The sequence below is a fragment of the Narcine bancroftii genome, chromosome 2 (genome assembly GCF_036971445.1).
Source record: "Narcine bancroftii isolate sNarBan1 chromosome 2, sNarBan1.hap1, whole genome shotgun sequence".
Classification (NCBI taxonomy): Eukaryota; Metazoa; Chordata; class Chondrichthyes; order Torpediniformes; family Narcinidae; genus Narcine; species Narcine bancroftii.
This window is the reverse complement of record NC_091470.1, coordinates 174,531,532-174,545,496: the sequence shown is the minus strand read 5'-3', so window position 1 is coordinate 174,545,496 and position 13,965 is coordinate 174,531,532. Positions and strand designations below refer to the sequence as shown.

The 13,965-nt window shown below is 44.2% G+C and overlaps 1 protein-coding gene across 5 annotated transcripts in view; it reads left to right on the top strand.

Moving 5' to 3' along the window:
• The window catches only part of LOC138754625 (ephrin type-B receptor 2), a 196,389-nt gene that overhangs the window by 164,569 nt on the left and 17,855 nt on the right, over window positions 1-13,965 (top strand). For 4 of the 5 annotated variants that reach the window (XM_069919167.1, XM_069919172.1, XM_069919169.1 and 1 more), the window contains 4 exons: window positions 2,273-2,332; window positions 5,733-5,800; window positions 10,193-10,315; window positions 13,576-13,823. In XM_069919167.1, the coding sequence (XP_069775268.1) occupies window positions 2,273-2,332; window positions 5,733-5,800; window positions 10,193-10,315; window positions 13,576-13,823 (499 nt within the window). The remainder of the gene's footprint in view (window positions 1-2,272; window positions 2,333-5,732; window positions 5,801-10,192; window positions 10,316-13,575; window positions 13,824-13,965) is intronic. The other variant, XM_069919168.1, reaches the window with a different exon arrangement.

The window sequence follows — 13,965 nt, the reverse complement described above, 5'->3', positions numbered from 1 at the left end:
ATTTCAATTCACTTTACTTCAAAGTGTGTTGAGAGTTTCACATCCTGTCAGACAGTGAGTTTGAGGTGCTCATTGGTGTTTGAAATATTTTCTCAGCTCTTCCCTTGTTCTCCTTCCATTAAGTTGATGAATCAGTCACCGAAGGAAAATAAACTTCTGACTGCTTCCTGTATCTTAGCCGGTGAATTGCTGGGGATGGCTGGAACAGCACCTGCTGAGCCTCGTACAGAACCACTGGGATTCCCAAAAAGTGCTTGTTTCATGTGTAGAAATGTGGCCCTTCTGGCCCACAAACTCACACCACCCAAATACACCCATGTGGCCAATGAACCTGTACGTCTTTGTAATGTGGGAGGAAACCAGAGCCCCCGGAGGAGACTGATGCAGTCACAGGAAGAATGTTCAAACTCCTCACAGATAGCGGCAGATTCAAACCTGGGTCACTGGTGCTATTACAGCATTATGCTAGCCATGCCACAGTAAACAAAGAGGAGATATTCCATGGTGTTAATCCCCACCCCTTCCACCAAAGATTGAACCTACTCTTCACTGTGTCCATTGAATCCATTTCCTTCTTATGGCCTGGTCACCGGACCTGTGCAGTGGCCAAAATAATATTCCACCCAATTTGAGTGTGACCTCATCTCTCTTGTACTCTGTGAATCAGCCAATAATGACTTATGTCCTCCTTCTGTCTCTCACCTTCCCAGCTGCCTTCACTGTGGCTGTTTGTACCAAAATCTTTCTGTGAAAAGAGAAATCCACGACCCTGGGCTTTCACAATAAAACCAGAGGCTTGATGGGCCATATAATCTCCTATATCAGAGAAAAGGCAATGAAGTCACGTTTCTGCAATTTTAAAAAATTTTAAGTTAGACATACAGCACAGTAACAGACCAATTTAGCCCTATGAGTCCATACTGCCCATTTTACACCCAATTAACCTACACGTTTTTGAAGGGTGGGAGATGACCGGAGCCCCTGGGGAAACCCCACACAGGCATGGGGAGTAAAAACCCCTTACAGATAATTTTCAGATTTCATATTTATTGTCAGAGTACATACAAGACTGTTGTGAGTGAGAAACACAGTTTTGACGTAGGGATTTTATTTGCAGAAGGCGAGTGTGGGAAATGGTAACTGAAATAGCACGCACATGCACACACACACACACACACACACACACACACACACACACACACACACACACACACACACACACACACACACACACACACACACACACACAGTTTGCACCAGCCATTGGAAAGAAATAGTGGACAATTAATAATACAAGGGACACTAATTAAACGCTCCCAACCCTTTAACAGTGCGCATCTTACAACACTTTCTCCAGCACCCTTACACATTTCTAGGCCTGGAGTGAAGCAGGGTGGTCCCAAGCTGGCAAAGAGAGAGAACAATAAACACATGGCATCTTTATAGTGCTGGAGGTTCCAGCCAGGTCATTAGCAGGATCAAATGGCTCGGTGCCAGGAGGGTTCATCCAATTACAACAACCAAGGCCCAAGGCCAAGTACAGGCAGGCTGAAGAGTGGAGTCCAGGTAATTTACATGGATCCAACAGCAAGGTGTGCACTAATGGGTGGGGTGGAACCAAACCTTGATTGGCAGCTGTTTGTCCTCCGACTAGGTAGGGGACAGTGCTACCACATGACAGTTGCAACCCTTTCCAATACAATGCATCCCTTGGAGGCCACACCACTCACCAATCATGAGACAATCAATAACTCTATGCATATGTTATAAATAAAAACAAAAAGACCTGTTTAAAAGAAATACTAATCAAGTGGGTCAATATATGCACTAGTTCCGTCTGAATGCTGGACAAGCCACATAGTCAAATTCAGGGGTTGTTATGTTATCAATTGGGCAGGGTGCTGTGTGAGCTGCTCCCCAGTGCCAGAGGGGAGGGTAGAAAAAGGAAATTATTTGATTACCGACTCTTACACCTGGGTTTTCCGGCTTTGCTGGCAAATGTGAGCGCCCTTACCACCAACGTCTGTGAGGGGCCCGTGCAAGGTCATCCATCAGGTGCCAGAGCCCTCTCTTGCCTTGCGCCTCCCACGCCTTGGCCTCACGCTTGGGCGCTCCCTACGCACACAGCCCAAATGCCTGTCATCGTGCTACTCCATGGTGAGGCAGGGGATAGGCTGGCAGGTATACATCCAGGGTGTACCCGGGGCACCTGCTTTTCTGGGCAAACATTTGACACCAGGTTGCCATTACTGCTTGCGTTCTCTTTCAACAGGTGCCCCAAGTGCCTGTGTTGTATCCCTGTAAGAAAAGCCAGGAGGAGTCAGGACAGAAAGTTAGTCCATTTAGTGTTTTTAAATAAAGGTTCCCATAGTCCCCACCCCATGAGGTGTTTTTCTGTTAATGGGAGTTCTGGAGTGATCCTGTTATTGTGAAACAAATTATATACAATGTTTCCTACCATGGTCAACTTACAAACTGTAACTTTACATCCACAGATTGCAATTATGTATCTATAAATTATATGTTAAGTTACTCTGAGTGCGCTTAGAGACATCATGCATGGTAAAAGCCACAGCTAAGGGTGCCATTTTAAAAATAAATCAATTACAAAGGCTTGATAAGATAGAATGTCCAGTGATAAAGTTTCCATAAAAACAGCTGTTCTCTGGCTGAAACTTTTTTTGCATAATACATGGTGAACTGTCACATTGGTCAGTAGTCAGTTCAGTGTCACTGTGCAGGTGCTCACAAAATCACAAGCGACCCTGAGCAGAGTGTTGGCCTATGTCCCGTTATCGAATGGGTTTTGGGGGCGGCACCAGGTATAGAGATTTTGTCCAGAAGACTTAGCAGAACTCTGCACCCTTGGATCTTCTGCCAGAGGTTCCATTCGGTGACCACCTCACTGGCCGAGATCTGTAATCTAAAAGGAATACCTGCCTGGTGGGGGGGGGTGGGGTGCAAGTGGAAGTGCTTGTTCAACAGCTTGCTTTGCTGTGTCAAAAGCTGCCTGTTGTTCTGGTCCCCATAGGAATGTGTTTTTTTTTTAATGGGAGATCCTATAGGGTGGTTCAAAGTGTATGATAAGGTGGGGTATGTGCTGCCACCAATAACTTAGGAGGTCCACAACATTCTGGGTGTCTGTTGTATTTGAGGGGATAGCAAAATTCAAAATTTCATTCTTGGCAGTGTCAGAAATATCTCTGGCCTAAGCACCATTGTATCCCCAGAAACAGGACATTCTCGTTGGGGCAAACCTTGATTGGCAGCTGGTGTGTCCTCCAACTAGGTAGGGGATAATACTGTCACATGACAGCCACAACCCTTCCCAATACAATGACATCACATACAACCCTGAGATTCCTTTTTCCTGCAGGTACGGCAGAATTACCACTAATTGGTAGTGGAAAAATTAAACTGTACACAATGTAAACAAATTTTTAAAACTGTAAACAGATAATGAATATAAACAAACTGACTTTGCAATACAGAGAGACAAAGAAAATCAGTAAAGTGCACAAGTAATAGTCCTTAAATGAGTCCCTGATTGAGTTTGTCGTTGAGGAGTCTAATGGTGGAGGGGTAGCAGCTGTTCCCGAACATGGTGGTGCGAGTCTTGTGGCACCAATACCTCTTTTCTGATGGCAGCAACGAGAACAGAGTGAGGCTGAGGGGTGACCAGATCGAAGTATATAAGATTGAGAGGTATAGATTGGGCAGATAGCTGGAATCTTTGTCCTATTGTAGAAGGGATCAAAAACAAGTGGGAAGCGGTTAAAGTTGAGGGGAAGAAGTTTCAAAAGGGGATCAGAAGGGGTTTGTTTTTATACTGCCAAATGGTTAACATCAGAGGAGACAGTGGAATTGAGCGCAATCACCACGTTTAACAGGCATTGAGATGCAAGGCTGAGAAGTATGCGGACCAAACAGGCAAATACAATTCATGCAGATAGATAAAAACAATGTTTTGAATGAGGTGGGGTGACAGGCCTGTTCCTGTGCTGAGCCACTCTTTGATCCATGGAATCAGGCGAAGGTCGTGGAACGGGCAGGGAATTTGCTTTGTGTATGAAATCGATATGTGGAGCTGGATCTATCCGCTTGAGATGCAATTTACAGGGATCAGTTTGGGTCCAGTCTTCCAATGGCTATCTTTAAACAACTCTGCCTCGGGTGCATTTTACCATTTCCAGGCGGCAGTGTCGAGGAGTGTTCAAACTATAGAATCACGTGGCTAAAGGGAAAGCTTTTTGAGTCATTTATTGTCATATAAACTAAGAATCAGTGAATAAGTTTGCTTTGCGGATTATCCAGCAAACTCACCTATCCATACTTGGGTACAGCGAGTAGGCAAGAATAATCCAATTGTGTTAGAGTTGAAGTAGAGTGGAACAAAGGTAGTGGATGAAGGAAAGGATATGCAGGGACAACTTGCCAAACATAGCCACAAAAGTGGATGTGAAAATTCTGGGTGGGCAGAGAGACTTTCATATCCCGGTGGAGTGAGTCTGCAGATGCTGAGATTGTGTTTAAAAACACAGAAATGCCGGAGAAACTCTGCAGGTCTCATAACAGCCACAGTAGATAAAGATACATAACTGGCGTTCCGGACCTGAGCCCTTCTTCAAGGTCACAGGCAGGCATCTAAATTGGAAGAGTGGGCAGGGGAGGAATTACTTGGAGATGGCCACATCCAATAAACACCTTTTGTCTGTTGCTCTATGCTCCTCCCCCCGCCCTTTCTTCCTTCCACCCAAGCCTTTTAATTCAAGCGCCTGCCTGCTTTTACTCATCCCTTGGAAGAAGGGCTCAGGCCTGGAATAGCAGTTGAAGATCTTTACCTCCGATAGACACTGCAAGACCTGCTGGGTTCCTCCAGCATTTTTGAGCTTTGGATATCCAGGTGCACTAAAGCTTGAATGTGGAAAGGGAATATGTCAACGTTTTCTAAACAGAGCTCAAATGATGTAAATCTTAATAAAGCATGATTACATGAGAAGCCTCTATCCTCAAAGACCCCCATCACCCAGGCCAAGCCCTCTTCATTCTGTAACCTTTGGAGAAAAGATACAGGAGCCTAAAGACGAGTCCTCAGTGGCACAAGGACAGCTTCTTCCCCCTGCCATCAGATTCCTGAATAATCAATGAGCCAAAGACACGGCCTTACTTTTCGCGCCCTGTTATTGTTATTTATTTTTTTATATAGTAATTCGTAAGATAGTTATGTTTGCACTGTGACGCTGTGGCAAAACACCGAATTTCATGACTTGTTCGTAACAATAAATCCTGATTCTGATTTGGAGTGCAAAGAACAATTTAAGGCCGCACACTTCAGTGAGGACATTGGACGTGGGACAGTTCAGCAAGGATGTGGGATGAGGAACGCCCTGCAACACAGGAGCTTCACCAGAGGTGACCGGCATTGGTCACAAGCAGAGATTAGACAGTTCGATGGTGAAAAGCAGAATCGTGTTTACAATATTCTTTCTGGGCAGTGGTCAAGAGTCTGAGATAGTAGAACTGACATTATTGACAAAAACTGCAGTGGGCTGATGAGCATTTTTTCCAATTCCTTCGCAAAAAGAACGGTCATGTGACTGAGTACCGTTGTTCCAGCTCTGACTAAGTTTCTTCTTATTCAATAAAGGAATGAACTTGAAATAAGAACAAAGGAACATATGACCAAATTGCAGAATTATTCATACCATGTCTCATGATTTCTATTTTTCCAGGAGGCAAGGATTTGAGCGAGCAGACTTGGAATACGCAGACAAACTGCAGCATTACACCAGTGGTCACAGTGAGTGGAGATGCCATCGTTTTATTGATAATAAGTTAAACAGAAAGTTGCTGAACCAATCACAGAACACACCCTGGTGTACTTCCAGATCTGATCTGTTGGTCCTGCCAGGGTTCTGGGGACAAGCTTTGTATGAAAAATCCTTTTCATGCTTGGTGAAAAGGAAGAATGGGAGAAGAAGGTTAAAAACAGAGGTGAAGGCAGGATTAGTTTGAATGGGCCAGTAGTAAAGATGGGCTGAAGGGCCCGTTTCTGTGCTATAATTCCCCCTCCCCTCCCAAGGATTCTCACACAGTTTGAGCCTCGAAAAGTTCCTGAGCCAACTTTGGAGAACCCAGAGTTGAATGTTGTCTGATCATCGCTGTACCAGCCTGTATTTGCAGGGGGGATGGATGCTGTTGAACAACGTGTCTCAGTGGCACCACTTTAGCTTGGTTACTGGTAAAACGTATACAAAGATAAAGAACGCAAAGATTCAAGAATGGAGGCTGGAACTTGCAGCATTTAGTTAAACAATAAAGTACGGTCCTGGGAAAGAGAATGTGGTCCCTGACATATTTAGTCTGGCGTAAACTTCTTCAGCCTTTACTGCCTCCACCCTCGCTGACATTCACAAGTCTTTGTCATCCAGGAATAACTCGGCTGCTACATTTTGTTAGAGAAAAGAATCTCCCTTTTTCTGCAGAAGATGTCAAGAAGACGGGCTTCATGCAGGGTCTGTGCTGAACTAAAGCCTCAATTCTACCACCAACCACGAGAGACTCTTCAAAGCAACAAAATGTATGGAACTGCTTAGTATTGATTTCAAGGGCCCCTGGCCCACAGCTTCGTGCAACCCACATCTACTTACAGTAGTTGATGAATGCTCACGTTTCCCAATGTGTTTGCATGTCCCAATATACCTACTACAACATTGATCAGATGCCTGGATCTGCTATTTAACCTTTGCAGAATGACAAATTACATACACTCTGATCGAGGCACCACCTTCAGAAAGATTATCTCTCCCAGAAAGGGGGTTGCCACATGTCATAATACCAATTGGGAATGGGCAGATAGAGAGGTTCAACAGCCATCATATGGAAGACAAACCGTTTGGCCCTTAGATCATGTAACTTGCCCAAGAAATATTGGGAACTATTGCTTCCTGAGGTACCACACTCCCAAAAATCACTGTTGTGTACAACAATAAATGAGTGTTTTTTTTTTGCATTCCAATGCTGCTCATCCCATGGAAATTCACTGGCCTCCAGGCTAATGACCCCTGGACCCCGACTTCTACGAGGGTTTGTGAGGAGTAACAAGAACGAACCTCTTGTAGATCAAGTTGAACTTCTTGACAGTGATCCAACAGATGCAAACTTCAGGTACTCAGATGGATGAGAGTCTACTATGTCTGTGACTTGGCACCTTGTCCAGAAGCCCAGGCAGTCCCCACATCTCCTATTGTGGAGCAAGATAAAAGAAATGTGGTGGTACCAGTGCTGGAGGAGGAGGAAGATATGACTTGCCTTAGCATGAAGGATGATGAAACAGGAGGTCCACAAAAACTAAGGAGATCCTGTCATCCACCAAAACCTCCCACTCGATATGGATGGGAGTCGTCCTGTAAAGTGTTGCTTGATCCTGCTCGTGTTTCATTTAGGAGGGAACAATGTAATATTACAAAGTTATTCTTAATTGTTCTTCCACCCATCAGCTTTTCGCTGCTGCCTTGCGCCTTTCTTTTAAATTCTAACTGTAATGGGACAATTAAGTTGAGTAAAACTTCCTTGTGGCAAGTTCAGAGCATTGTACAATCAAAAGATCACAAGAAAAAGGAACAGAAGCAGGCCATTTAGCCCATCGAGTCTGCTCCGTGAAACCTCCCTGAGCTAAATTGTTCTTGCATCTAGTTCCAAGTTCCAGCCTTATCCCCATATCCCATGACACCCCGACTAATTAGAAACCTATCAATTTCCCCTTTAAATTCCCCCAATGGTCCTGCCTCCACATTTGGCAATGAGTTCCACAAATCCACGATCCTCTGGCTAAAGAAATTTCTCCTCATCTCTGTTAGAAATTGGTACTTTTTAATTCTAAGATTGTGCCCACTTGTCCTGGAATCACCCAACAGGGGAAACATTTACATCCACTCTGTCCAATCCATTAATTATTCAAAATGTTTCTGACATCCCCTCTCATTCTTCTATATTCCAATGAATCGAGTCCAAGAGCCGCTAAGTGTTCCTCACATGTTATCCTTCTCATTCCTTGAATCATTCTGGTAAACCTCCTCTGTACCCTCTCCAACCCTGCTATATCCTTTCTAAGATATGGGGCCCAAAACTGCACACAGTTCTCCAAATGAGGTCTCCCCAGTGCCCCATAGAGTCTCATCAACACCTCTTTATTCTTATACACAATTCCATTTGAAACAAATGCCAACATAGCATTTGCCTTCTTTACCACCGATCCAACCTGGCAGTCAACATTCAGGTTATCCTGCACTATACTTTGTACTTTGTCCCTTTGTACTTCTGAGGTTTGAATTTTCTCCCCATCCAAATAATAATCCATTTATCTCCTTGACCAAAACGCACAATCATACATTTCTCAACATTATATCTCATCTGCCATTTCTTCACCCGTTCTCCTAAGCTGTCCTAGTCTCTCTGCAAGCTTTCAATTTCTTCTACACTTCGTACTTTGCCACTTTTCTTCATGTCATCTGCAAACTTTGCCACAAAACCATTTAATCCTTAATCTAAATTATCAATGTACATTGTACAAAGAAGCGGCCCCAACACCGGCCCCTGCGGACACCCCTAGTAACAGGCAACCAACCAGAACAGCCTTTGCTTCCTGCCTATTAGCCAAAGCTCCACCCAATCTATTAATTTCCTGTAATTCCATGGGCTCTCATCTTATTAAGCAGCCTCTTATGCAGCACCTTATCGGAGGCCTTTTGAAAGTCCAAATACACAACATCCACAGCCTCTCCCTTGTCCACCCTACTTGAGATTTCTTCAAAAAATTCCAATAGGCAGGATCTTCCCCTCATGAAACCTATCATGGACCTGTCGTACCATGCACCTCGAAGTATTTCATAATGTCGTCCTTGAGGATCGATTCCATATCTTTCCAACTACTGACGACAGACTAATAGGCTTATAATTTCCTTTTTTCTGCCTCTCTCCTTTCTTAAACAGTGGAACTACCTTTGTGACCTTCCAATCCTCGGGAACCATGCCTGAATCTATTGATTTCTGGAAAATCAATTCCAATGCCTCTACAGTCTCCAAGGCCACCTCCTTCAGAACCCGTGGGTTCACCTCATCTGGTCCCGGAGATTTATCTACTTTTAGTCCATTCAGCTTAATAAGCATTTTCTCTCTAGTCCTCCTGGCTGTACTTATTTCTATTCCCGGAGACCTTTGAATATCATTGACTATTGGGCCAATTTCATGCAAAAAGTCAGTGCGAGAGAGCATGGAAAGGGTATAGGAAACACAGAAATGTCTGCAAAGTATCTTCTAAGCATGCTAACATAATTTGACAGTATAGCTGTTCTTTTCAAAGTGTGTGCACAAATTTCTAGCTCCTGATTGGGTGAATACTGATGAAAATGTAAAGATATCAGTGAGTCCCTAAAATCTTTGGTTGCAGCTTCTCAGGCAGTTGGATTGAGGACAATAGATCCCTGTATGATGGAAAACACACAAATCCTGGAGAAATTCGGCAGGTCAAACAGTACCTTTATGTAGCAAAGGTGAAGATACAGAACCAACGTTGATGATGTATCTTCACCTTTGCTGAATAAAGGCACTGTTTGACCTGCTGAGTTTCTCCAAGATTTGTGCGTTTTTCCACTTCACCACAGTGTCAACAGAATCTTGGTTTTACCCTTGCTTGATCCCTGTATGATGTTTTCTACCACCATCTACCAATCAAAGTTTTGAGTATCAGTCATGTAGATTCATGTCCTGACACACGTTGAGCTCTCCAGATTTTAGGCGTGACTTCTCTGAAATATTTTGAAAGAATATTTTGGCTCCTTAATGTTTTCTATTTGTTACAGTGACTGGCACTCACTTTAAAAGCTGCTGTGAATTCACAGTCAATAAAGCTACCTGAAGACTTTCGCAGGAAAGTTCTTGGTAATGCTTGATGTCTAGATACGTTGAAGAAAGATGAGCATGGTTAGTGTAGCAGTTAGCACGACGCTGTTACAGCGCCAGCGACTGGGGTTCAAATCTGGTGCTCTATTCCTCCGGATACACGAGTTTCCTCCCATCCTTCAAAACATATGGGGGTTGTAGATCAATTGGGTGGCACGAACTCATGGGTCTGTTACCGTGCTGTATGTCTACATTTTAAAAAGATTCTCACAGGCCAATTTTCTCCTGGCAGTGACTCCTGGAATGAAGATTTACGTCGATCCTTTCACTTATGAAGATCCAAATGAGGCTGTAAAAGAATTTGCTAAGGAGATCGACATGTCCAGTGTGAAGATTGAACAGGTCATTGGTGCAGGTATGCACACATTCTCACGGTCTTATCTTGCTTATTTTAAAGAAGTCTGATTACATTTCCTGTATTTTGCCAGGTTATACTAAGCTGCTGGTAATAATAAACTGATTTCCATTCAGTATTGCAGAAGGCAGAGTAGTAAACACTTCCCTGAAAGAATGGGCCCATTTGAAGAAAGAAAAACAGAATCTATACTTCAGGTGGAAGATTTTTAATCGGAATTGGGATCGAATAGCATTTGGCCAAAGTGCAGTTTTCAGGGGTATTAGTAAAATGGATCATGGGAAGCAAGACCCACCAGTCAAATGGTATTAAGATTGACAACGAGATGTTGTCACCATAGCTAACTGAACTCAAAGGAACTTGGTGCTCTCAACTCTCTCCACCACAGAGATGTTGATGTGTCCTCCTGAAGTCCATGATCATCTTGTTCACGTTGAGACTCAGGTTCTTACTCTCGCACCACATCATGATGTTTTCCATAGTGCGACTCCTCGTTGTTGCCGATCAGGAGACTGTCGCGTCTCCTGCAAACTTGATGACTCTGTTGGAGCTGGTTCTGGTGACACAGTCATGGGTCAGTCGCGTGAACAGGAGTGGCCTGGGCTCACAACCTGAGGTGTGCCCATGGAAACAACTTTCCTGCCTCTATCTTATCTATCCCTTTCATAATATTCTATGTTTCTATAACATCCCCTCTCATTCTTCTGAATTCCAGCAAGTACAGTCCTAGATGACTCAATCTCACTCAATGGTGGAGTAGGCTCCACAGACCAGAAGCCGGTACCTGCACCTGTTTCTTATGTTCTTATTGCCAGAAAACGTAAAATGCAGGATGCTGGAAATCTGAAATAGCAAAAATGTTGAAAATTCTCAGGCAGCCTCTGTGATAGTCAAGCCATGGACAGATCTTTAATAAAATTTTCGGCCTGAATAAAATCTTCAGCCTTTAATAAAATCTTCAGCCAGTCACATGAGATCCTGCCAGCCACGCCAAAGGTTAAAGTGAATTCTATGTAGAGGGCACAATAAAACTACAGACCCCATATCAACAGTTCAACACAATAAAGCAAATGGGAACTTTCTTATAAGCAAAGCCATTGTAACGAACAACAACTGGGTTTTACTACAAGAAAGCTGGTGCTCCGAGACACAGATATTTATAGAGGCTGGCTTCCTTGTCACCCTATCTTACAGTCACCCTTCCTCCATAACATGGCAATTAAACAATTCATCAAAAGCGGCATCAATGCAATATGTGAAGTTAGCTATCCTGTCCCACAGTCCTTATCAAAGGTTGTTTATCAGAATGACCACTATAAATTATGTCGAGTTCAAACACCTTATCTCCCAATGGTTCCTGACCAGAAATGCCTCAAAAGGTGTTTGTCACGTGCCTGACCATCTGTTTGGTCAAACGTTTCTAAACCATCGCTTTAATTGTGAGATAAGGTGTGATCAGTTCCTGTGGCCCCACCACAGGCAACAACTACACCATTGTTAAGATAAATATTCAAATCTATTTTCTCTCTGGAGCCATACATTTACACTCGTGATTCCCCAAACTGTGTGCTGACCCCCCCCCCCTCCAAGATCCAAGGGAACGGTGAGGAAAAACTCGGGGTGGCCATGGTGAGCAAAATAAATGTTGCCAAGGCATCCTCACAACAGCTGATCTTGGTGGCCACCATGTTGTACTGGCATCACAACCCCCTGGACAGCACCACCACTAACCCCACTCTCTGCACCACCACTAACCCCCCTCAGCGCCACCACTAACCCCCCCCTCTCAGCGCTGCCACTCACCCCCTTCTCAGCATCTCCACTAACCCCCCCCCCAGTGCCACCACTAACCCCCCCCCTCTCAGTGCTGCCTCTAACCCCCCGCTCAGCACCACCCGGTTCAGTGCCATCATTTACTCCCTTCCCAGCTCAGCACCACCACTACCACCCCCGCCCCCCCCCCCCACAGAACCATTTTATGGGGGGGTGGGGATGCTCAGGATGTGGCCTGGCAGCCAAGGGGGTGGCACCCAATAATGTTTGGGAACCACTGGTTTACAAGAGTCAGGGAATTCCCAGCTGTAAGAATACCTTATGGGGAGAAGAGACAAGTACTCTTGTTTCGACGTCCTTGGGTGTACCTCGTACACCAGATTGATTCCTGCTTTGCCGGGGCTATTGACTGAGATAGGCCTTATATTTTGATGCACTTTGAAGAGTGAAAGATGAAATCTGTGAAGTACTTACTTGCACCTGCCCATCAACGGCCTTTGTCCACCATCTTTCACCGGTCCCTGGTTCAGCTATCCCTTGTTGTTCCTCTATCTAATACCTCGTCCCACCAGCTATCTCCCATTTAACTCCAGTCCCAATGAAGGCTTCTGGCCAAAAACATTGACATTTTTTTTCTCTGCTTGAACCACTGAGTTCCCCCAGAAGATTGTTTGACGCTTCAGATTCTAGCATCTGAATTCTCCCCTGTGTCTCCAGTACTTCCAAGTCTTGACAAGATAGAGGCAGAGTTGAAGTCTCCCCTGGCTGTGTTTCTTAAACCAGGGGTCCCAGTTCCAAAAAAAGGAAAAGTAATAGATTCAGGAAAATGAGAAAAATATCCTTTCACCACATGATGTGGTGCGAGAGTGGATCGTTGGATTTTCTGCATAAAAGAGTTGTTTCTGGTCGGTTGTGATTATATTCAAGTCAAAAGTTGATAGATTAATTTTTAAGGAATGAAGAAGATGATGTTCATGCAGGAAGTGGTGTTCATTCAGTGGGATCAATTAGTGTAGCTGTTGGCGCAACACTGTTACAGCACCAGATCGAATTTGGCACTGTCTGTAAGGGGTTTGTACGTCCTCTCTGTGTCTGTGTGGGTTTTCTCTGGGTGCTTTGATTTCTTCCTACCGTTCAAAAACATATGAGAGTTGTAGGTTAATTGGAATATTTGGAGGAGATGGGCTCGTTACTGTGCTGTATGTCTAAATTTAAAATCAGCCATGATCTTTTTGAATGATGGAGACAAGATCTGAAGGGCCTCGACCTGCTACAATTTTTTTTACTGAAAAAGAAGAGGTGTGATTAAATCATGTCAGTATGGAAGTTCTCCAAGTGTGGAATCAAGATTGATGACATCGTTAATTTTAAGACTTAGCTGCAGGAACTGTTGATGAATCACGAGAAGGAATTCCTCGATTTGCCCTGCTGGAAAGTGGATCCTAATAGACACTGTGCAACAGTTATTCTTTTGGGTTTCTCTTCAGGTGAATTTGGAGAGGTGTGCAGTGGGCATCTCAAGTTACCAAGAAAGAGGGAGATATTTGTGGCAATCAAGACCTTGAAATCTGGTTACACAGAGAAGCAGAGACGGGACTTCCTGAGTGAAGCGAGCATCATGGGGCAGTTTGATCATCCGAACGTCATCCATCTGGAAGGTGTGGTCACCAGGAGCAGTCCAGTGATGATCATCACAGAGTTCATGGAGAACGGGTCTCTTGATTCCTTCCTACGGGTAAGATATCAGCCATTATGTCTTGTTTCTGGAAATGAAGGTGTTTCACTGACTGAGACAGAAATGGAAATGTGTCTCTGTCCAGGCAAAGGAACAAAGTCATCTGGCCCTTCTCACAGCCAGAATCCAACAGACAGGAATA